General features: G+C 48.3%; 2 protein-coding genes across 3 annotated transcripts; both read right to left on the bottom strand.

Annotated features, from left to right (window-relative positions):
• Positions 1-1,815: 1,815 nt before the first annotated feature.
• wnt16 (wingless-type MMTV integration site family, member 16) lies at positions 1,816-7,301 on the bottom strand. Of its 2 annotated transcripts, none has more exons than XM_030440618.1 (4): positions 6,975-7,301; positions 3,901-4,127; positions 3,110-3,399; positions 1,816-3,000 (listed from the first exon to the last, which is right to left on the bottom strand). In XM_030440618.1, the coding sequence occupies exons 1-4, from the start codon at positions 7,064-7,066 to the stop codon at positions 2,542-2,544; spliced, it is 1,068 nt and encodes a 355-aa protein (XP_030296478.1). In that variant the 5' UTR covers positions 7,067-7,301; the 3' UTR covers positions 1,816-2,541. The 2 variants fall into 2 exon arrangements, with proteins under 2 accessions (XP_030296478.1, XP_030296479.1); XM_030440619.1 differs by lacking the exon at positions 6,975-7,301 and adding an exon at positions 4,243-4,353.
• Positions 7,302-7,762: 461 nt separating this feature from the next.
• On the bottom strand, positions 7,763-25,822 carry cped1 (cadherin-like and PC-esterase domain containing 1; the record flags this gene model as incomplete). Its single annotated transcript, XM_030440798.1, has 11 exons — positions 7,763-9,615; positions 9,950-10,096; positions 10,177-10,264; positions 11,099-11,200; positions 11,268-11,488; positions 14,780-14,916; positions 15,142-15,241; positions 24,229-24,397; positions 24,477-24,663; positions 25,553-25,614; positions 25,698-25,822. Coding segments are annotated over 11 exons (1,548 nt in total), but the record flags the coding sequence as incomplete, so codon positions are not given.
• Between the last annotated feature and the right edge of the window lie 93 nt (positions 25,823-25,915).

The following is a 25,915-nucleotide window of genomic DNA, read 5'->3' as shown; positions in this document are numbered from 1 at the left end:
ATGTTGAGCCAGATACCCAAATAGCTCCTGATGTGCGGTTGGCAGCTTGCATGATTGACTGACAGCTGATTGGCTCCAGCTAAAACCCCCGCGACCCCATAAAAGGGATGAAGCGGTTACAGACGACGGATGGATTCTCCTGAACACATTTAACATCAAGTTCACAACATTTAGATATTCAAATCTGTTTTTATTCACTTTGTTGTTTCAATCAATGGCTGACGACGGCTGATGACGGCTGATGACGGCTGACGACGGCTGACGCCACCCGACTCTCCCAAAGTGTTTTAATTATTTGACGAGACTCAAAAGTCTAGAAGAAGTGAAAGAACAAACTGATCAATAACCAGAATGATTTTACTGCTGAAGCATTTAACTGAGTCGTCCTGACGTCCTGAACTCTGAGCAGCTCAAAGCTATCTGACATCAGCTAATGAGTGTGTGAGTGTGTGTGTGTGTGTGTGTGTGTGTGTGTGTGTGTGTGTGTGTGTGTGTGTGTGTGTGTGAATAGCAGGAAATCCTGGACTGTAAATAAGATTCTGTGTTCCCTCTTTCCTGAAACTTTCTGCTCCGTCATCACACACACTGCTGATAACACACACACACAGAAACACACACACACACACACACACAGAAACACACACACACACACAGAAACACACACACAGAAACACACACACACACACATTAGTGCTGAGTGGCAGGACTAACAGGACAGTCATCTCCATAAATCACATGTTGACCCACAGAAGAAGAATCTGTCTTAAATTTCACATCATCTTTGTTTCAGTGAAGAAAAGTTTAAAGTTTTGTTTCTTTTGTTGTTTTGTTTTGCTGTTTTGTTGGTTTGTTGGTTTGTTGGCGCCGCGTTTGTTGGTTGTTGGTTTGTTTGTTTTGTTGGTTTGTTTGTTTTGTTGGTTTGTGTGCTCAGAGTTAAATTCAACTCTTGATGATGACATCATAAAAGAGCTCATTAAACATCATTAAACATGATGTCACTGTTAGTAAACAGCAGGATGTTTAATAAACGATTAACTGAATGATTGTTTGTTGTAAAGTCACAGCTGATGTTTGTTTACAAACTTGGTGTCTTTCGTCTGTAAACATGATCCTGGTCGTCATTATAAAGTCACAGCTGATGTTTATAAACATTGGTTTGTCCTGTGAAGCTGTTTATAACCACTGCAGGCTGCTGTTGGTGTTATTGATCATCAGAGTGTAGACACACTTCTCCAGCAGGGGGCAGCAGAGCCTGAACACAGACAGGAAGTCTGATGAGTTTGTTGTAGTTCAGCTCTGAACAGCAGCTTCAGACACCGCCAATCTTTTTTCTTTCAACATTTTCATGTTTCAACTGGTTCAACTTCTTGATATTCTATCTTTTCTTTGTATTTTATGTATTTGTGTTAAACAACGAGGACTTCAGAGGAGAAACAAGCTTCAGTTTATTATTTACGAGATACTATAAATCAGGACAACACACTGCCGTCATTTATGGGATTATTATGGGATTACAGTTATTTACTGTATCTAAATGTCTGAGTTCAACTTAAATATAAGTTATGTTTTCAAACAGATGATTTACTGTGAGATGAAATGTTTTGGCCTGGTGATCCTGGGAAGGCTGATGGGGATCCAAGTGAATCAATACATCTATGAAGTGATGAGTTTATTAATGGACGACATGTCACTGGTGTCAATAACAACCTTCAGATTGTAGTTTTATGTAAAAATAACTCTTGTGTCTGAAACATGTTGAGTCAGTCCGTCCTGAGACGACAGAACCGCTGGTTAATAAAGAAAAAAAACGTCAGATTTACGCATAAATACATGTTTATTGACAAAATATCATACAAAACATTTAGTTTCTTCTTTCTGTTCATTTAACCAGGACGATGTTTTGTTTTCTGATTGAGTCTGAAACAACAGATTATTAATAAATGTTCTGTTTTTACAGACTTCAGGGTTAGAAACTGATCGACTGTCGTCTCCTTCAGTCTCTGAGTCTTTGAGACAAACTGAACAAAGATTCAAAGAAAACAGGTCCAGGATCAGTTCGATGAGTGAGTGTCAGAGACGCCACGACAGTCAGAAACATCCACGCTCCGTTTCAAAGCTTCTTTTGTCTTTTACAACAGCTTCAAGCTTCATCAACAGACAAACATGATGATGATGATGATGAAGAGTCTGAGGAGTGAAGCTGCTGTGAGGTCTGATGGTCTGCATCTCCTGCCACACGGCAGCAGGGTGAACTGACTGTGGCTGATGTCTGTTAGAACCTTTGATCAGGTTCTGAAGCCCACAAACACCCTGATGGGAGAGCGGAGGGCAGTGGATATGACATCCTGTGTGGACCTGATGGTTCTGCACACTCTCCCCCGAGTCTCTGTTGACTTTGTGTTGTTGTTCCTGTCTCTCTTCAGTTCTGTTCTGCTGTGAGCTGCAACATGAGCTTATTTGTTGTGTGTGTTGTTTTCTGTATTTACAGGTGTGTTGTTGTTATTTACAGGTGTGTTGTTGTTATTTACAGGTGTGTTGTTGTTATTTACAGGTGTGCATGTCGTTCATGCTCTCGCAGCGCCTGCAGCGGACGTAGCAGCACCAGACAAACTTGCACTCGCAGCGCTGGACGTTTCTCACCACGTGTGTGTTGTATCCTCGGCCGCAGCACAGCAGGTTGCAGCCGTCCGGCCCGGTGGACGTGCGGTTGCAGCGGCGTCCTCTGGTCCCGGCGATGCCGCGCCGCTGATCCTCCAGGCAGTAGTTTGGAGACTTGTTGAAGAAGATGAGTTGCTGTTTGTCAACGGGGAGGCCACGCTGATCTTTTTTCCTAATCTTCCTCCTGGAGCGGTCCGACACCTGAACGCTGTGCTCGTACCTGTCCTTCAGGTACGCGCCGACATGCTCAAATGCCGCCATTGTCCTCCAACATGTCTTCACGGCACAGGAGCCAGAGACGCCATGACAACGACAGTGTGTGGACATCGTCCTGTGGATCGCCTGAACGACAGAGTGAAAACATGAAGTCATACTTAGTTACTTTGAGTAACTATGAAGCAGTTATTTTGTAAAAACAGAGATGTGATGATTGTCTCTGTGTGGTTCTCACCTGGCGTCCGACCTCAGTGTTGTGCTGGTTCATGGTGCTCAGCGTGTACCCTCCTCTGGTCGTCGACATGTTTTTGGCAGCGTTGTCGATGAACTTGCGGCTGAACCAGGTCCCGTACTGGATGTGGTCTGAGCAGCCTCCCCAGTGCCAGCCCTCCGCTGCCGAGCCGCTGCCCTGCAGCCGGCCGTCGCAGCCACACTCCGTCATGTTGCCCTGACTGCAGGAGCGCGTCACGGCGTGGACCAACCCCGCCGCCATCACTGCATAGATAAATGCTGTTTCTTTGGTTCCTACAGCAAGAGAGATGGTCAGATGACATCATAAGTCTAGATTCAAGATCAGTTAACAATGGTAAAATACTCCAGTACAAGTTGAAGTCCTGTATGTTCAAAGACCAACTGAGCCAAGACCACCGAGGCCCAAGTCAAGTCCAACTAGGTCCAAGTCAAGACCACCGAGGCCCAAGTCAAGTCCAACAAGGTCCAAGTCAAGTCCAACAAGGTCCAAGTCAAGTCCAACTAGGTCCAAGTCAAGTCCAACAAGGTCCAAGTCAAGTCCAACTAGGTCCAAGTCAAGTCCAACAAGGTCCAAGTCAAGTCCAACTAGGCCCAAGTCAAGTCCAACTAGGTCCAAGTGCATAGACCCTTTGATCTGTTCTCTGGTGCCATCAGGTCACAATAAATGTGTCTGGAGGTTTTAAATCATCCACAGTTTAATCTTGTGGAGAGTTTTTGAGGACAAAAGAAGAAGAAATCTAAACGTTCCGGCAACTGTAGTTGGTCGGTCCTCACCGCTCGTCAGCTCGTATCCGAACACGGTGGTGTCCTGGCTGGTGGAGCAGTTCCACCTTTCGTATCTGAACTGACTCTGGCACTCGGCGATGGCCAGCTGGGCTCCGTCCTGGATGCCCGGCAGCAGGTACGGCTTCTTCCGGCACAGGTCGCGCTGTTTGTGGCTCAGAGGGAGGTTGGAACAGCCCAGCTTCTCCGGGACTCCCGCTGAGGTCACGCCCAGCCACCTGAGGAGACACCAGTCCAGCTGCAGCTTCAACAGACCTCATGGAAATATTCAGTTCTTTAAAAAGTTCACATCAGTGAGATAATCTGTAGGTAGAACTCCAAAATCAGGCTTACATAGAATCTAAATACTTTAAAGGTGGAATATGGAATATGAGCTGAATGCCGCCATCTAGTGTCTCAAGATCGTAGTCGCGACAACAAAAAAGTAATTCCAGCGGTCGGGTTGCCAGGTTTGGACAGGCAGGAGGATTGCAGCTGCCTCCGTTTCCTCCGTTTACTGGGTGTGGAGGTCGATGGGTTACGATCAGTATTCTCATATCTAGGATCAACGTGATATAATGAAAATAAGTATAGCAGAGGAGTTTGACCGACAGGTAACGTTAGCTAAGTTAGCAAGCGAGTTAGCTTACCGATCCAGGAGAAAGTTCGCCATTTCTGCGTGTGTTTTGATGCCGTGGAAATCCTTTACCTGAGTCCATCGAGCGTATGCTTCACCGATATTTACTCTGGTTTTTGCTCTTCTCCGGTCACTCAGCTGCTGGGACAGATAACGCACCGTTCGCTGGGGCTCTGAAGAGCTTGCAGACTCGCCATTTTACCCAGTGTCAGCCGAGCTGTGCCGAGCTGTGCCGAGGTTGCGAAATTAGCAACCCGCAATGCCGGCCGCTATTTGGCTGGTTTGATGTTAACAGGAAGTCATTGTCGAACCCGTCAAAATTTCTTAAATTATTTATTTCAGACTAAATATAATTTTTCAAGGAAACGCATTACTTTTAATCTGCGCCCCTCTAAACGCCCCGTGGATGTATTATTTTTGAAAAAATTTAGCTTTTAATAAGCATATTACATATTCAACCTTTAATGATGATGAGTCAGATGGTCACATGACAGGAAGTCATCTGGCACCACATCTGAGAACCGTCCTGCAAAAATGTTATCATCTATATATGAGGTGCAGGCACATGTGACGTCATTAATACCTCTAAATGGTAAGTTGGCATTTTCATAAAAGTCCGACTGAGTAGATCTCATGACAGACAGGCAGGCAGACAGTCAGACAGACAGGCAGGCAGACAGGCAGACAGACAGACAGGCAGACAGTCAGACAGACAGGCAGGCAGACAGTCAGGCAGACAGACAGACAGACAGACAGGCAGACAGTCAGACAGACAGGCAGGCAGGCAGGCAGACAGACAGACAGGCAGGCAGGCAGGCAGGCAGACAGTCAGGCAGACAGACAGGCAGGCAGACAGTCAGACAGGCAGGCAGACAGTCAGACAGACAGACAGGCAGGCAGACAGTCAGACAGGCAGGCAGACAGACAGGCAGACAGTCAGACAGTCAGACAGGCAGGCAGACAGTCAGACAGGCAGGCAGACAGACAGGCAGACAGTCAGACAGACAGACAGACAGGCAGGCAGACAGTCAGACAGGCAGGCAGACAGACAGGCAGACAGTCAGACAGACAGGCAGGCAGGCAGTCAGACAGACAGACAGACAGACAGGCAGACAGTCAGACAGACAGGCAGGCAGGCAGACAGACAGACAGGCAGGCAGGCAGGCAGACAGACAGACAGACAGGCAGGCAGGCAGACAGTCAGGCAGACAGACAGACAGGTAGGTAGGCAGACAGACAGACAGACAGGCAGGCAGGCAGGCAGACAGTCAGGCAGACAGACAGACAGGTAGGTAGGCAGACAGACAGACAGACAGACAGTCAGGCAGACAGACAGGCAGGCAGACAGACAGTCAGACAGTCAGGCAGGCAGGCAGACAGACAGGCAGACAGACAGACAGACAGACAGTCAGGCAGACAGACAGACAGGCAGGCAGGCAGACAGACAGTCAGACAGACAGGCAGGCAGGCAGACAGACAGTCAGGCAGACAGACAGACAGGCAGGTAGGCAGACAGACAGGTAGGCAGACAGACAGGCAGGCAGGCAGAGAATTCTTAAATAAACCGTTTTTCTAACGGACTTCAGGCTCTTTCGTTCTCAGAAGTGCTAAAAAAGCGCTGAACAGCAAATGAAGCTGCGACGCTGTGAGCGCTTAAATTGACCCTTTTTGAAGTGGACTTTGGTTTATTGATCAGCCAGCAGCCGCTCTGCAGAGCACCGGAACCTTCCAGCCTCGTTCTGATTGGTCGCTTCAGGTGCGTGCGGAGAAAATGTAACTCATAATAACTTGGTATTTAATTTGACAGAACCACTGGTCCTTATAAACTCACTGTGTACTAACGGAGCTCGGTTCGAATGGATTTTCCGAAGTTAACTGCGTCCAGATCAGACCCGGGAGTCCAGATCAGACCCGGGAGTCCAGATCAGACCCGAGAGTCCAGGATCAGACCCGGGAGTCCAGATCAGACCCGGGAGTCCAGATCAGACCCGGGAGTCCAGGATCGGACCCGAGAGTCCAGATCAGACCCGACAGTACAGATCAGACCCGACAGTACAGATCAGACCCGGGAGTCCAGGATCAGACCCGACAGTACAGATCAGACCCGACAGTCCAGATCAGACCCGGGAGTCCAGGATCAGACCCGAGAGTCCAGATCAGACCCGGGAGTCCAGATCAGACCCGAGAGTCCAGATCAGACCCGGGAGTCCAGATCAGACCCGAGAGTCCAGATCAGACCCGGGAGTCCAGGATCAGACCCGGGAGTCCAGATCTCCCTGAATTCGTTTTATGTATTTCAAATACTCAAATGTTAGATTGGAATCTATTGTTTGTTTTAACGGACGATGACGCGTCACTCTTGTGTGGAACCACAGTCAACACTCGCTGCTCGGCGTTAAATTGACGGTTTCTTGAGTGGACCCTGGTGGATGGTGCAGCTCATACTCACATCCAGCTGGCTCTGCAGCACAGCGGACACACGCACACCAGCAGCAGCGTCAGAGTGCACAAGTGTCGGACCGCACGGCTCCGTCTCTCCATGACCTCCTCATCTGTCCAGCAGCACGAGTCTCGGCCTCATACTAAAACCCGGTCCCGGAGCGCCTCAGTTAATCCTGGTCTCAGTAATGATCCTGGAGTGATGATGATGATGATGGTGATGTGATGAAGACTCTCCTGGAGGACTCTGCTCAGCTCTCGGTCAAGTTTGTGTTCTGCAAGAGAAGCAGCAGGACCAGCGGACCAGTCTGCGTCCCGGAGGATCCTCATTGGACCAGCCGAGGATTCATATTCAGCAGCTGACGTCACAGCTGCATTCTAATTGGACGGACGGTAGGATCAGACAGACAAACAGCAGACTGTCTCGTGGTTGTTCAGACGATCTGAGATCAGATAACTCTTAATCAACAGAATTTTGAATGGAGTTTGGTGCAACAACTGCATTTATCAGACTCTTCTGTTCAGAGTGACTGACAGTGATTCAGTCACACACTGATGGTGGCATGTGAGACCAGCACCAGGAGCAGCCTGGCTTCAGCATCTTGCCCAAGGACACTTCAACATGCAGGCCAGGGGAATCGAACCAGCCACCTTCTGATAACAAGAGGCCAGCTCTGCCCCTGAGCCACAGCCGCCCTGCTGCGGTGTTAACACTGTCACAAGATGTTCATCAGTAACATTTGCCTGATATTTGAATGGAGTTTGGTGTAAAACAAAGAAACTTCATCACAACTCAAATCAGACATTTGTCAGGTTTAATAAGAGTGAATTCTTCTCTGTTGGATCATTTACAACCAAATAATAATCAAGTCTTCTGTCGTTTCCTGCAAAGACCGATGACAAAGTCAACGTGTGACTGTGCGGTGTCGGCCGGGTTCTAACGACACCGGACAGATGGAACAAACTCAGTTGAACAGCTGAGTTCTGATGATCAGTCCGTCTACACAGAGTCAGTTTGCTTCATTTCTGAATGGAGTTCAAACAGGAAGGTTAAAACATGTTTTTACAAAGAAAATAAAGCAAATGAAAGCATTTCACATTCAAACTAATCACATCTGTTTGGGCAACAAATCAATAAACTTCAGCTTTTATCAACACGACTCGTTTGTTTTACAGAACAATCATCCAGAGTTAACTTTCACACGTTCTCAGTTCATCCTGGGAAAAAGACACTTCTTGTTCTCTTATAAAGGCAGCTGATGAAACGTTTAGGATACACAGAAGTTTTATTGCAAAGACAAAATATAAAGACACGATTTACAGTTTTCAAAAAGTGTGAATTTGTGAAAGTTTTAAGTAGAAAACAGATTTTGAAGATGTTAAACTTTCAGGAGCAACAGAAGAAGTTGAGTTGAAATGAAACTGTTTCATGTTTTCATGTCTGTGCCGGTTTGCTTTCTGGTAAACATGTTCATAAAGAGCAGAGGAGAATCATAATGTTCATATAAATATTCATATATTCTATTTTCCAGCATGTAAACATGTCTAGAGACAAAGGCACAATATTCATCTGTAGAAAAATATAAAAAATATAAGCAGAGAGTAAAATAAGACATTTCCTTCACATGATAAACGCGGTTATCAGCGAGTCTTTGGTGCTGAATATTATCTGACATACACAATAAAGTGATGGACTGAGGTATATTAATATAAATATAAATACAATGTGGACAAGGAAACAAAGAGGCTGATGTGAGTCCAACTACATCTGAGAGCTTCACTTCCACCTGCAGACCAGCCGCTCTGCGCTAACACCACTCAGCGCACATGAGAAACTAGCTAGGAACTCATTAGCGAGCATGCTAACCCGCTACTACTTATTAGCTAACTCGCTGGTGCACTTAAAGAAAAACCCTGAAGCGCATTAAAGAGCAGCTATCATGTGTCAGAAATGAGTCCCTGTACATTAGATACAAGTCAGTGTCCATTAGGCAGCTAGCAGGTTAGCATCACAGCTATCACCTTCACATAACAACTAGCTGGTTAACATTACAATAGCTGGTGAGCAGCTAGCTAAACGTAGCTGGTGTGAGCTGAAACTGGCCGGTACACGTCACCAACCCAAAGCCTTCCTCTGCTGCTCGTCAGAAACTGTTCCGTGTGTTCTGCTTGTGTTTATTAACGACTGCACATGAGGAAATCTTTCAGGTGCTTCTGATGACGGACTCGCTGAGCTTCATGGAGCAGCAGGAAAAGGTTCCGTCTGTTTTTACTCTGGATCTTCAACTCTGAAGTTCTTTCATTGTTGTGATGTCACGTAGAGAGCTTATCTAATGTTTACAATAATAAAGTTCAGTTCATTGATCCACATACACACACACACACACGCACGTACACACACACACACACGCACGTACACACACACACACACACACTCTCTCTCAGGTGTTTCTGGGACACAGGCGGCTCAGCAGGATCTCAGAGTACACCTGGTTCACTGGTCCTCTCACATGATAGGACGAGGGTTTGGGCCACGCCTCCTGGTCCATGTCCTGCACGGCTGATTTGCTGCTGAGTCCTGGTCCGGTTCTGGTCCTGGTGGTTGTGGACGTCGTGTTGTCTGGAAGCCTGTTGGACCAAAACTTGTCCACCTGTGAAGAGAGCCAACAGCTGCTTTAATGTTCGTTAGCAAGGTGTCTGAACGTCGACTTCCCTGATTGGTCCAGGAGATTCTGATCAGATGATTCTCATTGGGTGGTTTTCAGACTTGAATCATGAAAGCTGAGTTTTCATTGGCTGTCTTATATCTCATATCATTATCTCCAGTGTTGGGTCAGTGACTCAGTGTGCTGCTGAACCAGGAACAGTCACTGTTAACCCAGGTCTGATGTGAAAATACAAACAGAACCAGTCTCCGGGTCAGAACCTGTTAGCTCGAGTGTCCTTGTGTTTGTCAGACGTCTGCAGGCTGTGGCGCTGTGTTACCTGGTGGAAGTGACAGGCACAGCGGCCCTGCAGGAACTCTTTGTATCGACCCATCGTGATGCTGAATGTGTCGATCACCTCGTACCCATGATGCTTTGCTGTGGCGATGATGTTTTGATTCTCTGCGTACAGATCCTGGATCTCTCTCTGAAACAAAGGACAGATCCAGGTGAGGCTGCTGATCAGCACCACCACAGACTCTCACGTGTTATCTGACAGAACCGTACCAGACTGAGGGATCGGATCCCGTCCACAGGAAGATGGAAGCCCATCCCCAAAGATTTCAGCACCACCAGCACGTCACTGAGAGACTCTCTGAGGAGGAAGAGGAGGCGGAGACACAGCACGTTGTCATAGAAATCAGCGTTACCTGACAGCAACACTTTGAAGAGCCGGGTGTCCGTCACAGTCCGGTCCACTAACAGTGATTCCTCTCTGACAGATGCAGGTTTAAACCCCGTTCAAGGAGAAGAATCAACTCTGAAGTCTCTCTGGACTCTGAGTCCGACTCACACTTCCACCGTCGCCATCCTGCAGCAACACAACTCTCACGAGATTTCAGGCGAACCTTGTGTTTCTTGTGGCAAAAGGATGAATATTGAACTAAAAGTCTGTAGGAATGTTTCTGTATAAAGACAAGAGACTGAAACACGGAGTAGCAGAACTGTGACGGCTGCAGTCGCCCTGAAGGATTCAACTGAGGCTCTGATGATCAGATCTACTGGACAGGTGAGTGCCCATCATAGAGCCAACTTCAAAATACTGCATGTTCCCTTTAATCGTTATTTAGAAAACTCAACTCAAGACTGAGGTCAACAACTTAGAACCAATCCAAACCAAAACCAAAACACCTGTGCTCTACAGTTTCAGTGCTACACAGCTGAAGTGATCGCCATAAACAGACGTCCATGTATCATATATCATATATCATATGTCTCTATCAGGAGTCTTACTGTAAATCAAACACATTTACATTTACATTAGAGCTGGAGTTCCACAGGGACCAACCTCTGGCCTCTGATGTAAAGCTGTACGCTGACGACACGGTTGTATTTAAAAACAGTCTCAGCTGTGCAGGATGCTGGAGATCAAACTATTACATGTTCAGAACATGTTGGTGCTGCTGGATGTGTCCGTGGATCTGCTCACCTGTTGAGCACCTCTCTGATGGTCCTCAGGTGATCTGTGTTGAGCCACTGGACTCCACCCACCACCAGGACTGTCAGGTTAGAATTCACCAGAGGTTGTGACCTTTACAGAGGAAACTGATTAGCACAGAAACACCACATGACCTCACATCAACAGTACTTCCTGTCACCTGTCGATGAGCTGCAGCAGAGCCTGTCTGAACGTCGGCCTCTTCTTCTTCTCCAACCAGAACTGAGGGTAGTACGAGTAGCTGACCTGCGTCCGGTCGCTGTTCAGGTTCCTGTAGACCAGCGTGTCGTGAGCCTTCCCCCAGTCCTCCAGGCTGACGTTCACCCGCTCCATCAGGAAGTACATCATCCCACGATTGGTCGAGTCCCCGATGAACAACACCTGAAGACAGATGGGACCAATCATCTTCTTGCAGTCCACAGGTGAGTCACCTCAACAGGTGAGTCACCTCCAGAGGTGAGACACCTCAACAGGTGAGTCACCTCTACAGGTGAGCCACCTCCACAGGTGAGTCACCTCTACAGGTGAGTCACCTCCACAGGTGAGACACCTCAACAGGTGAGTCACCTCTACAGGTGAGCCACCTCCACAGGTGAGTCACCTCTACAGGTGAGTCACCTCCACAGGTGAGACACCTACACAGGTGTCCAACAGACGGGATGTGTGAGGAGAGACAGACAGGAAGTGTGAGGAGAAACAGGCGGGAAGTGTGAGGAGAGACAGACAGGAAGTGTGAGGAGAGGCAGACAGGATGAGGAAGTGTTAGGAGAGACAGACAGGAAGTGTGAGGAGAGACAGACAGGATGAGGAAGTGTTAGGAGAGACAGACAGGAAGTGTGAGGAGAGACAGACAGGATGAGGAAGTGTTAGGAGAGACAGGCAGGAAGTGTGAGGAGAGACAGGCAGGAAGTGTGAGGAGAGACAGACTGGATGTGTGAGGAGAGACAGACGGGATGTGTGAGGAGAGACAGACGGGATGTGTGAGGAGAGACAGACGGGAAGTGTGAGGAGAGACAGACAGGATGAGGAAGTGTTAGGAGAGACAGACAGTAAGTGTGAGGAGAGACAGACAGGATGAGGAAGTGTTAGGAGAGACAGGCAGGAAGTGTGAGGAGAGACAGACGGGATGTGTGAGGAGAGACAGACAGGATGAGGAAGTGTTAGGAGAGACAGACAGGAAGTGTGAGGAGAGACAGACAGGAAGTGTGAGGAGAGACAGGCAGGAAGTGTGAGGAGAGACAGACTGGATGTGTGAGGAGAGACAGACGGGATGTGTGAGGAGAGACAGACGGGATGTGTGAGGAGAGACAGACGGGATGTGTGAGGAGAGACAGACGGGAAGTGTGAGGAGAGACAGACAGGATGAGGAAGTGTTAGGAGAGACAGACAGTAAGTGTGAGGAGAGACAGACAGGATGAGGAAGTGTTAGGAGAGACAGGCAGGAAGTGTGAGGAGAGACAGACGGGATGTGTGAGGAGAGACAGACAGGATGAGGAAGTGTTAGGAGAGACAGACAGGAAGTGTGAGGAGAGACAGACAGGATGAGGAAGTGTTAGGAGAGACAGGCAGGAAGTGTGAGGAGAGACAGACGGGATGTGTGAGGAGAGACAGACGGGAAGTGTGAGGAGAGACAGACGGGAAGTGTGAGGAGAGATAGGCGGGATGTGTGAGGAGAGACAGACAGGAAGTGTGAGGAGAGACAGACGGGATGTGTGAGAAGAGACAGACAGGAAGTGTGAGGAGAAACAGGCGGGAAGTGTGAGGAGAGACAGACAGGAAGTGTGAGGAGAGGCAGACAGGATGAGGAAGTGTTAGGAGAGACAGACAGGAAGTGTGAGGAGAGACAGACAGGATGAGGAAGTGTTAGGAGAGACAGGCAGGAAGTGTGAGGAGAGGCAGACAGGATGAGGAAGTGTTAGGAGAGACAGACAGGAAGTGTGAGGAGAGACAGACAGGATGAGGAAGTGTTAGGAGAGACAGGCATGAAGTGTGAGGAGAGACAGACAGGATGAGGAAGTGTTAGGAGAGACAGGCAGGAAGTATGAGGAGAAACAGGCGGGAAGTGTGAGGAGAGACAGACAGGAAGTGTGAGGAGAGGCAGACAGGATGAGGAAGTGTTAGGAGAGACAGACAGGAAGTGTGAGGAGAGACAGACAGGATGAGGAAGTGTTAGGAGAGACAGGCAGGAAGTGTGAGGAGAGGCAGACAGGATGAGGAAGTGTTAGGAGAGACAGACAGGAAGTGTGAGGAGAGACAGACAGGATGAGGAAGTGTTAGGAGAGACAGGCAGGAAGTGTGAGGAGAGACAGACAGGATGAGGAAGTGTTAGGAGAGACAGGCAGGAAGTGTGAGGAGAGACAGACGGGATGTGTGAGGAGAGACAGACGGGAAGTGTGAGGAGAGACAGACGGGAAGTGTGAGGAGAGACAGACGGGAAGTGTGAGGAGAGACAGACAGGATGAGGAAGTGTTAGGAGAGACAGACAGGAAGTGTGAGGAGAGACAGACAGGATGAGGAAGTGTTAGGAGAGACAGGCAGGAAGTGTGAGGAGAGACAGACAGGATGAGGAAGTGTGAGGAGAGACAGGCAGGAAGTGTGAGGAGAGACAGACGGGAAGTGTGAGGAGAGACAGGCAGGAAGTGTGAGGAGAGACAGACGGGATGTGTGAGGAGAGACAGACGGGAAGTGTGAGGAGAGACAGACGGGAAGTGTGAGGAGAGACAGACGGGAAGTGTGAGGAGAGACAGGCAGGATGTGTGAGGAGAGACAGACGGGATGTGTGAGGAGAGACAGGCAGGAAGTGTGAGGAGAGACAGACGGGAAGTGTGAGGAGAGACAGACGGGATGTGTGAGGAGAGACAGATGGGAAGTGTGAGGAGAGACAGACGGGATGTGTGAGGAGAGACAGACGGGAATTGTGAGGAGAGACAGACAGGATGTGTGAGGAGAGACAGACAGGAAGTGTGAGGAGAGACAGACAGGAAGTGTGAGGAGAGACAGAAGTGTGAGGAGAGACAGACAGGAATTGTGAGGAGAGACAGACAGGATGTGTGAGGAGAGACAGACAGGAAGTGTGAGGAGAGACAGACGGGATGTGTGAGAAGAGACAGACAGGATGTGTGAGGAGAGACAGATGGGAAGTGTGAGGAGAGACAGACAGGATGTGTGAGGAGAGACAGGCGGGAAGTGTGAGGAGAGACAGACGGGATGTGTGAGGAGAGACAGACAGGAAGTGTGAGGAGAGACAGGCAGGATGTGTGAGGAGAGACAGACAGGAAGTGTGAGGAGAGACAGGCAGGATGTGTGAGGAGAGACAGACGCGAAGTGTGAGTAGAGACAGACAGGAATTGTGAGGAGAGACAGACAGGATGTGTGAGGAGAGACAGGCGGGAAGTGTGAGGAGAGACAGACGGGATGTGTGAGGAGAGACAGACAGGAAGTGTGAGGAGAGACAGACAGGATGTGTGAGGAGAGACAGACAGGAAGTGTGAGGAGAGACAGGCAGGATGTGTGAGGAGAGACAGACAGGATGTGTGAGGAGAGACAGGCGGGAAGTGTGAGGAGAGACAGACGGGATGTGTGAGGAGAGACAGACAGGATGTGTGAGGAGAGACAGACAGGATGTGTGAGGAGAGACAGACAGGCAGACAGGTGAGTACAATGAGTCCTCACCTTCCTGTCCCTCATACAGTGCTGCAACAGAGGACGGTCCACCAGCGGGTGGTAACAGCCATCTGGTTGCCAGGCAACCTCCCTCCAATCACACGTCCTGTTGTCAGAACAGCTGAGACACGGAACCACCCACCGACCTGAGACAGGTGAGTCAGAGTCAGGAGGTTGTTAGCGTAGCTTAGCATAAACACGGAGCTGTCTGTTATGTTGCATCTAATAATTAAATAAATATAAACAGTATAAAATACTAAATAATAGAAAATGAACAGAGAACAGAATGTGTTTAGTGTTTCTGCTGCAGCTGTTTGTTCATATCAATAATCATATTCTCCACAGGTGACACACAGGAAGTAACATCACACCTGGTTGGTGTCCAGAGCTGCAGGTGTGAAGTGAAGCATGAGACTTGATGAAGGGCTGGAGACCACAGGAGAGATCGGGCTGAACCAGCAGACCGCAGTCCTGCAACAGAACCACAACAGAACAGAACCACGTTATTCTCAATGAGCCGCTTCACCAGTCTGACATTTTAATAAAACTACATCTGTCAGAAAAGACACGAAACAAAATATAATAATAATAATAATAATAATAACAATAATAATAATAATGATTTATTCTATCAAACTTGTATTAACTATTTGCAGCAGAACCATCTGAAACATCACTGACTGCACTAAAAGTCCCCAGACTCCCTTAACAAATGTGTCAGTTTAGTGAGTTGTTGAGTTGGAGACACTTTATAAACTCTGTGAAACTCTGTCTCTGACCCATTCTGCATTATTTGGACCTTCTTGTTCATTCAGCAGATGTTCTACATGAACTTCTTTCTGTCTTTGAGTAGAAACATGGAGTCTGTTTGTCTCAGTGATGGACGGGTTTGTTTCATACAGAGCAGGAAGTGACATCACATCACTGAGGTCACTGTGAAGAGATGAACACTGTAATCAGATTACTTAGAATGTTGATATCAGGACTGAATTCTCTCACTGAGAGATTTCCCATAATGCAACAGGAGCAGCATGACTTTTTTCTTCTTCGTCTGTCCTCGTTATTGAACATTTCCCTCCTCTTCCTCTTCTTCTGCTGCTCTTTTAAATCAAAGCCTTTTCTTCTTCTTCTCTTTGTGTCACAGATCTCTGCCGTGTGTTGTCCCATCATCCTCTGCTGCTCTCAGAGGTCAGAGGTCAAATAAACCCGACCCGCTGGGCTCAGGGGCCCCGTGGGAGCCGCCACGTCTGGCCCTGACTTCAGAGTCGCCGCCACGCACACACACGTCCTTACAGACACACACTCTTCTTCTGCTGCTGCTGCAGGTTTTGTCGCGGCGGCGTCACATTCTGCACGCCGGTGTCGCAGCTCGCAACAAAGTGAGAGAAGAAAACTTAACAGGGATTTTCTTGTTCGTACCTGAGCTCAGTGTAAACGCTCAAACAGACAGGACGCTGGTCTGAGATCAGCCGCCGACACCGACTGAAGCACCACAAACACCGCCGTCACCTTTCATCCCGCAGCACGCCGCCGTCTGAGCTCGCTGCCACGTCAACGCTCCTCAAGCTTTGTCTTCTGAAGTCAGACACCACAATATGATCAATAAGATCAATATGACCCCTCCTGTGACTCAGAGCAACAGCTGGTTCTGATATAACATGAGGAGAATGAAGATCGGTACCAGACAAGGCTCAGCTCGTTTCCTTCCGCTTTATCCATGTGGGTCGCGGGTGATGTTACCGCTTTATACCACCTTTTTTCAAGGTGGAGCGGGGGTACTGGGGCCAAATCCAGTGGCTCTATGGGCGAAGGCCAGGGTACTCCCTGGATGAGTCGCCAGCTCATCGCAGGACCCTTACTGATGGCAGTGGCTGCCACAAAGGTGCCAACTGCGGGAACTGGGAGCCAGGGATTCGAACCAGCGACCTTCCGGTCACTAGTCCTCAGCTCTACCCACTGAGCTACAGCCTGCTACGCTGCTGCAGCCCCCCTCCCTCACACAGGTGCAGTGTCTGCTCTCACCTGGTCAGATACGTTCAAGCTCAAACTGTCAACAATGGAGGAGAACAGACAACAACAACAGAGCAGAAACATGCTCCCCCATCACCCACGTCACAGAGAAGAAATAAGAAGACTGACAAAGAAAAACAGTGTAAAAATAAGAACTGGACCAAGCCAGAGAGAAAACAAGGATAAATATCAGAGTCATCTCAGAGGTGGAGGAGCCGCAGGGTCAGTGAGGACTTTTCTGCTGGACAGGTAAGAACCTGCTGGATATATGTTTCATTCTATGTTTTAAACACAAGGATAAGATGGCGGCAGTTACAGTAATACTGGCTATAGCTCATATCTGTGTACGATGTTGCAGTCGAGCTACGTAGCTTGTTGGTAAATCTAGCTTGTTAGCTTGTATGCTAACTCCGGTGTTTAGCTTTGTGTTTATGGCTGCTGGTTAGCAAAAGTGTCTTTAAGTGAGCGGGCAAATATAATAACGTTAGTTTGTGTTCAGGAGCTCTGAAGTGGTTGAATTGGTTTAGAGAAATAATGTTCCTTCAGAAAGGCTTCAGAAAGGCAGCATGGTGAAAATGTTGCACCTGCTAATGATCACCTGGTAGCTCCGCCTACCGACATGTGAGGAATACTGTTTGTTACTCTGGATATCTGCAGTGATCTGCATGAGGCACTGTCACTGTAATTTAGTTGTATTGATTAGAAATAGAACAATCAGGGCTTATGTTGTTGCTGTTATTTTGCATGGGACATCTTGGTTATCTGGCGTCCTCTGTTACCATGGTTACAAGCCTGCTGTGCATGAGCAGGCTCCTCCCAGGCTGTGGGAGGGGCTTAGAAGGCAGAGAGGAAGAAGGAGTGACCTGGGGGCTGTGTCATTCTAATGTTCTGCAGCTTTAATGTTGATATAATTATATACATTTGTTTAATAATCCCTGTGTTGTGCACTTTTACATCCAGGGTGACAACAAACATCTCAAGTCTTGATTATATTGTTTATTAATAACTCTAATAACTTTCTTCTTAGACAGCCTTTCAGAACCAAAGTTCTTTCATATCTGCGACAACGTGATTTATTTCATTCTGCTAGAGAATAAAAAAAAAAAAATTCTTTGTGAGACTGAATATTGTTTCTGCTGTCCATCAGTCCTGCTGTCCATCAGTCCTGTCTCACAGGTGTGTCCTCACAGATGTGTCTCACAGGTGTGTCCTCACAGATGTGTCCTCACAGATGTGTCTCACAGATGTGTCCTCACAGATGTGTCCTCACAGACGTGTCTCACAGATGTGTCCTCACAGATGTGTCTCACAGATGTGTCTCACAGATGTGTCCTCATAGATGTGTCCTCACAGACGTGTCTCACAGATGTGTCCTCATAGATGTGTCTCACAGATGTGTCTCGCAGATGTGTCTCACAGATGTGTCCTCACAGATGTGTCCTCACAGACGTATCTCACAGATGTGTCCTCATAGATGTGTCTCACAGATGTGTCTCGCAGATGTGTCCTCACAGATGTGTCCTCACAGACGTGTCTCACAGATGTGTCCTCACAGATGTGTCCTCACAGATGTGTCCTCACAGATGTGTCTCACAGATGTGTCTCGCAGATGTGTCCTCACAGATGTGTCCTCACAGATGTGTCTCGCTGATGTGTCCTCACAGATGTGTCCTCACAGATGTGTCTCACAGATGTGTCTCACAGGTGTGTCCTCATAGATGTGTCCTCACAGATGTGTCCTCACAGATGTGTCTCGCTGATGTGTCCTCACAGATGTGTCCTCACAGATGTGTCCTCACAGATGTGTCTCGCTGATGTGTCCTCACAGATGTGTCCTCACAGATGTGTCCTCACAGATGTGTCTCACAGATGTGTCTCACAGGTGTGTCCTCATAGATGTGTCCTCACAGATGTGTCCTCACAGATGTGTCTCACAGATGTGTCCTCACAGATGTGTCCTCACAGATGTGTCTCACAGATGTGTCTCACAGGTGTGTCCTCATAGATGTGTCCTCACAGATGTGTCCTCACAGATGTGTCTCACAGATGTGTCCTCACAGATGTGTCCTCACAGATGTGTCTCACAGATGTGTCTCACAGATGTGTCTCACAGATGTCTCTGTGCTGAGAACATCCACATTCTGCTGCTTCTAACGGGATTCTGTATTGAATGTTGAATCACAGTTTGGGCCACAGAACCATGGTCCGGAGCACAGTTCACTTTTCCTTGTTTAGAGTCCGACTGGATCAGCACTGATGGGATGAAGTCACTTTAAGTCTGTGAGGTTGAGTCTAAAACAAAGTGTCTCAGTGGGAGTTTGATCTGAATCCGTCCCCTCGAACAGAAACACAGAAATAATCCTGGGTGTGATCAAAGAGCCGGACCGATCCCAGGTCTGATCTGATGTGACTCTCTCAGTAAACCATCTGATAATCCGGATCAACACATCGGGTCAGACAGACTGCTGGAGTCTCCTCAGGACAGACACACAGTCTCTACTGAGGACAAACTGGATGAAATAAAGACACCAACACAAAATCAAAAGAGAGAAAAACTGAGTGAACTTTTAGTTTCTGAGCAGTGAAGTTTGTCGTCAGCATCGTGAACAGCTGATCACAGTCTTCTTCTTCAGTTGTCTTCAGTTGACGCTCAGAGTTCAGCACCACTAATTCTCCTGACGGCGCCGAGGATCCTCACCTACCTCACCTTCAAACAGGTTTGAGGAGTAAAAGCGTCGACGTGTTTTTATCCAGCAGCAGTTTGACTCAAACAGAAGGAGCGAACAGAGGAGTATGTTGAGTGTGGAACAGATTCTCTCTGTCGTTTATCTGAATTTATTCCTTCAAGCTGCTGATCACAAACACGTGTTGGACCGAAGAGAGGACGGGTTCTCTCTCCTGCTGGAGATTTAATGTTCTGACTGCGGGAGGATCCCTGCTGTCAGCTGCACCGCACAACCAACATGTGTGATAATGACTTGTAGTTTGAAATATGAGATCAGACTTAAACAGCTCAAACAGAAACATTTTTATGTGAAGGTTTAATGTGAGTCGACAAATCACACGTCAGAAACATGTCGGCATCACAGCAGACTGTCGTCAGAACATCACACAGCTTCTTATCTGAGCCACGAAAACGCTGTTCAAGTTTCTACGTCTGAAGTTTAGAAGACGGGCGGAGGTCAGACGTCGTTCACTGAAACCACACTGACACCCAACAGAGGCTGCTCCATAGGTGTTAGCCAGTGTTAGCTAACGTCAGCGTTAGCTCATGTCAGCGTTAGCTTACCAACAGGCTAACATCACCTGGCTTCAGTTTTAAGCTAATTTATTTTATTTTAATTTAGCAGAGAAATGTTGGTGCTAGTTGTTAAAGTCTCAAGCTAATGGCTCAATCGTTAGCATTAGTGGCTACTCTCTGTCTTCTCTGTCTTCACGTCATCATTACTGTTACTCTGTTATTACATTTCAGTTAGCATGGTAGTTAGCTTGTTAGCAGCTGCAGCTGTTGGGTGTAATATATCTGTTATTTAATCTTTGTCCAGATGAAATGTTGCTCATGTTTGTAGCTCTGTAAATCTCTCAGTGTCCCGTGCTAACGTGTAGCCGGCTCTAAAGAACTGAGGGCTGAAGTCTGAGGAGTTATTTGAGGTGAACAATGAAAGCTGCAGTATCCTTGAGATCCTGGATCTGGTCCATCTGGATCATCAGCACAGATTAGATCATGATTCAGAGATTAAGGCCAGCATTACAGTCTGATCCCCTCACTGAGAGAAAGACTGTTAGACTACAGAGCAGCTAATCACAGAGAGTGATGCTAATCCCACACAAGCACCAGAGACACAACCTATAAACGTTTCCTGCTAGCTTACATTAGACACAAAATGCAAATTGTTAGCCTGCATGTAATCTCAGGAAGCAGAGAAATGTAGGAACGCGTGCTTCATAATGGATTGGATTTGTATGGCGCTTTTCAAGACGCCCAAAGCGCTCTTACAGGGTTCAGTGTGTTTTCTTGTGTTAGCTTTGACATCTCAATCATGCATTCACATTATTTCAGACCGACATGTTACTGTTCTCTACAGTAACTCTGTCAGCATTCTCATTTTTAGCCACACTTCACCAAAAACCAGACAAGTCAAGACAACATTAGCATATAAACTAGGCGAGCTAATGTTGTTTTTATTGCACTTGTTTTGAATAAATTATATTTGAACTGCTTAAAAATATTTTAAATGAAATATTTGAATACCACAAACTACAGGAAGAGGTAGTTAGCATCATGAGCCAGCAGCTGTGTAGCATTAGCTAACATCATGTTTAGCTGTCCACAGCGTTCGGCACAGCCAGGGCCCGTCCTCCATTTGGCCTCGGTGTTGTTGCCACGGAAACCAGGGCTCGGTAACCCTCTCAGCACCGCGCTGGCTACACTCAGGGCTGCCATGGAAACACCAGCAACCACAGACTGATTCGATTCTCCACGCTTGCAGAACAAACAACGGTTTTATTGTGTCGAATCAAAGTGGCGAGCAGACGGTGATGGAACGAGAGGAAGAAGGACAGACAGTCACAGACATGTTTGAGACGGCCTCCAGCCAATCAGAGCGCAGTATTCTCTCAGTGTGGTTCATGTTGGAGGTGAGAACGTCGTCAATATAACTGCATAAACTCAAAGGTCTGTGAAAGTGCGGCATCATGGGAAATATTAACAACCCAAAGAACAAAACAGTCGTTAACAGATTTCCCAATAAGAAGGTGAAACAACGACAGCAGTGAAACGAGCCCAGAACTTATTGACCCACAACACCATTTAATGACATTCTGCTGTTCTACAGAAACCCGACACCGTCTGACTCCTCGCAGCCTGAAACGTGACGTCAGCGTCAGACACTCATCATCCCGTCACTCACTGATCTGCTGCTGTGGTTCTGTGACATCGGACCTCAGAGCAGTGAAGACCTGCAGCGTCACAGCTGGACTTCAGTTCACTGACCAACACAAACCAGGTGGAAGTTTCCTGGAAACACTTTAAAGAAAGCAGCAGCTGCTTCCTGCAGAGGCAGAACCATGTGACCGAGTCCTGGACTCACCGTCTGAAGGTTTCAGGTGATTCACCTGTCTGTTCACCTGCCGACCCGATCGGACCTGTAACACGAGACATGAAGCTCTTTAAGAGCCGAGCAGGAGGGTGAATCAACTCTGACTCTTGTTCAGTGGCATCGATCATGTGATCAGGTGTGTCGTGACCTGAAGCTGCAGCCGGTGAGCACCTGTCAGCCCGACCCGGCCCGACCCGGCCTTTTCATGTTATCTTCACATGACTGAACTTGAAAGAGGCGACGCCACACGGCATCAATGGCCTCTCTGTCCTCCGGGGGCCCATCAGGGAACGCCCACTCTGTTCCTCTACCTGCTGCAGGTAGATCAGAGAGGACAGGTGAGGCGAGGCCGGCGAGGCCGGCGAGGCCGGAGCGGACGGGTCCGTACGAAACTCCAGAAGAAGAACTCAGAGACACAAAGAGTGAAAACTGTGCGCAGCAACAGACGGAACGAATCAAAGTGTAACGTCGTTTGTCTCTAAAGACCAACAAGAATGTAGAAAACTTCAAACCCAGTTCTGAATGTGTTTCACTTCCTCACAGCCAAACTTTAAGTTCATCAGAACCAGATGGAGACATGGTTCACATTACAGCTGCAGACACACACAGTCAGCTCTCATTACAGTCAGCACACAGCGCTGCGCTGTGATTGGTGGAGCTGTGCGTGTTGTTCTATAGTTAATAACTTCCTGATGGCGTTGAACACCTGAGGTCCAACCAGCCGCTCGCTCACACTCATCAGACGAAGCTCGGCGCTGCTCGCTGAGCTGAAGCGTTGTGTGTTCGCAGCTTCACAGCTGCTCTCACATCAGCTGGTTCTCCTCTGAATCATTTGACTGGATTTGCATAAAGTTGAATTCTCAATGCAAATCAGGAGAGTCCAGTGGGACCGCTGGACTCTGGAACCTCCTCACAAAGCATCAGAACTAACAGTTGTTGAGTTAAAATGAAGACACATTCTGCAGCTGTTGTATTGTTTCTCACTTTAAATGTCTTCAGAGACACTGAAACATTTTTGTTAGTTTCCAAACGAGCCGCCATGCTGGTCCGGTTTGAGATCCCGGAGCAGCGGCCCATGAGTGGCGTTCATCCAATGAGGTGCAGCCAGGGAGTGTTTGAGATCCAAACCCCCCGTGGACAGAGGACGTTATGTTCAACCTGGACAGGGTTGGAATCGTGCAGCCCTTCTAGAGTTTCCAAAAGTTATTGGACCCAATCAATCATGTTCTGACAGGGAGATGAGTCGGGTCTCGGGGGGTTGTGGCGCTGAAAAAACTGAGCCACTATTTTACAGTCACTTCTTTCACAATGTTAACTTGTGGGGAGTGCTGCTGGGCTGCAGGGCGGCACGGGAACACGTAGTTACACAGTTTGGCCACTAAGAAAAGTGGACCCGCCCGGCGCCGGTCGGACACGTTCCATCCCTGTTTCTTGATTTCTGCTTGTTTTCTCCACAGTGGGCTTTGATCGACGTGACGCTGCCTCCTGGTGGACACATGTTGAACCACAGCAGCATGAAGCACAAAGACTCTGAGACAGAGATCCGGTCCAGGTTTGGATCTTTGGACAGAATCAACATAGAGAATCTAACGAGCTGGACTGGAGCTGGACTGGAGCTGGACTGGAGCTGGACTGGAGCTGGACTCGAGGTGGACTGGAGCTGGACTGGAGCTGGACTGAAGCTGGACTGGAGCTGGACTGGAGCTGGACTCGAGGTGGACTGGAGGTGGACTGGAGCTGGACTGGAGCTGGACTGGAGGTGGACTGGAGCTGGACTGGAGCTGGACTGGAGCTGGACTGGAGCTGGACTGGAGGTGGACTGGAGCTGGACTGGAGCTGGACTGGAGCTGGACTGGAGCTGGACTGGAGGTGGACTGGAGCTGGACTGGAGGTGGACTGGAGCTGGACTGGAGCTGGACTGGAGTTGGACTGGAGCTGGACTGGAGGTGGACTGGAGCTGGACTGGAGTTGGACTGGAGCTGGACTGGAGCTGGACTGGAGCTGGACTGGTTGTTTTCAGTGTCGGACTGTTTGTCAGTGTTTCCTTCAGGTTGTTTTGCTGTTAAAGAAACGAGGTCCAAACATGTTGGATCCAAACGACAGCTGTTTTATTTACGACTGTCAGAACTTCTTTCAGTGTTTCGGTTCCTCAGTGAATGTTTGCTGCTCTGTCGTCCTCTGACTTTAATGTTTGTTAACTCGGAGCAGCCCGCTGTGTGAAACAGCTTCCATGTGTTCCTCCAACCAAACTCCATGAGAAAAACATCAAATTAAAGAATCTCGCCAGGTCACGAATCTGAGACACGACATCACCTCCTGCCGCAGCCAATAGGAAAGCAGCTGACGTACCTGCACGAAGCTGCACATCACATGTTCCCCGAACATGGGCAGACTGGGCCGGCTCTCGCGGTACATGTGGACGGTGTAGATCGTCATGACGACGGGCTCCTGCTCAGCATCGTCCGTCACCAGGATGCTGATCCTGCTGTCGCCGAGGCCGACGGGGTAGTTCGCCATCCTGAGGAATAAACACACATTACTAATCTGAGCTGTGAGTCCAGAGGTCAGAGGTCAGAGGTCAGAGGTCCTGGGCTCACCTGGGGCCTCGGTGCTCATCTAGGTGGACCCGACAGTTCGGTCTGACGGGCTCGGGCCGGATACGAACCGTCACCATGTCAAAGGCGACCTCGGCGTGGTACTCCTTCACCCAGGGGCTGAAGGGCGGGGTCAGAGTGAGGGGGGGGTCGGTGTAGATCTGTCTGAGGTGAGGGTCCAGACACACACCTGAGACGAGACCAGAAGAGCAGAAGAGCAGAAGAGCAGTGACTCACTGAGACTCCAGGTCTTTGATTCTGTCACACAGGAAGTGAAACGTCCTTCAGATCTGGAAGGAGGCTGATGTAACGTGACTGCAAAGTTTTGTGGCTGAATTTTATTTTACATTCATTTTTTACAAAATGGTCTGAAAAGCAGCGACCTGCATCCTGGACCCCCTGCAGCTTTCTGTTGGATCCTTTTCCTGGATCCTCTCACTTTACTTATATTATCATTTGAATCAGATTTTCCGTTGATGTGAAGTGTTGTTGTGTTCTGTACACGTGACCTCTACTTCCTGTCCGTCCTCCTCTGTGGCTCCTCGTCAGCTTTCTAACATGATTTTCTGTGTCAGAAGGTTTTGTGAAGTTTGTGCTCTCTGGACTCTGAGGATGTGGTTGACTGTTCAGACACTGAGCTGAGGTGATTACAGCCTGTTGTGGAAGTGAAGATCTCCTGAGCATGAACGAGGGTCGAGAACGTCCAGCCTGCTGATGTCATCAGCATAAAACGCTGTGACTCTGGTGAGTCGTGATGCTGAAGCTGTTCTGCCCAGCTGAGCTCTCTTCAGTCCACCAGACTACATTCATAAAAACAGTGATTTTACCTCACAGAGCATGTTGGTATTGATCTGCAGCTCATAACGTCATAACGTATTAATACATCTTAATGGACCACACTGAAGGTGATGTTCTGCTGGTCCTGTGTTGTCTGTGGTATCAATGTGGTGATGCACCGTGTAGTTCACACACTGGATCGAACCATCACGACATCCCTGCTGGGGTGAACAGTTCTGAAGCAACGTTTACAGACAACTGTTTCCTATATTCATGTCCATCACTTGTGTCGTGTGTCTCACCTTCATCCTGTGAAGAAGACAGTGCTGCGCCCTGATTGGTCAGTTCTTCTGTCTCCTCAGCTCTGCAGGGGAAAAAAACTGTCATCAGTCCACCAACAACAACAGAACCACACCTGACGCTACAGCTGATTGATGGCCGACTGACCTGTGGCTGTGATTGGTCTGCAGCTCGTAGTAACGACTGATCCTGATCAGAAGATCAGAGACACTTAGAGGAGCTGAGGAGGAGGAGGAGGAGGAGCTGGGAGACAGCTGGACAGACAGAACATATCATAATGACAAACAGGAAAGACAGAAGACAAATTTCCACCAGATATTAATTAGTTAGCTGTGTTCTGCAGCAGGACGACTCTGTCCTCCGTT

The sequence above is a fragment of the Sparus aurata genome, chromosome 14, assembly GCF_900880675.1.
Source record: "Sparus aurata chromosome 14, fSpaAur1.1, whole genome shotgun sequence".
Taxonomy (NCBI): Eukaryota; Metazoa; Chordata; class Actinopteri; order Spariformes; family Sparidae; genus Sparus; species Sparus aurata.
Note: the sequence above shows the minus strand (reverse complement) of the source record. Positions and strands in the feature narration are given on the sequence as shown.

What these genes read in the sequence shown, in the direction of transcription:
- wnt16 (XM_030440618.1), bottom strand. Translation starts at nt 7,066, where the DNA reads ATGGAGAGACGGAGCCGTGCGGTCCGACACTTGTGCACTCTGACGCTG. An exon ending in CGGATACGAGCTGACGAGCG is followed by an intron (nt 3,400 to 3,900) that starts GTGAGGACCGAC and finishes CTCTTGCTGTAG; the next exon opens with GAACCAAAGAAACAGCATTT. An exon ending in ACACTGAGGTCGGACGCCAG is followed by an intron (nt 3,001 to 3,109) that starts GTGAGAACCACA and finishes TCTGTCGTTCAG; the next exon opens with GCGATCCACAGGACGATGTC.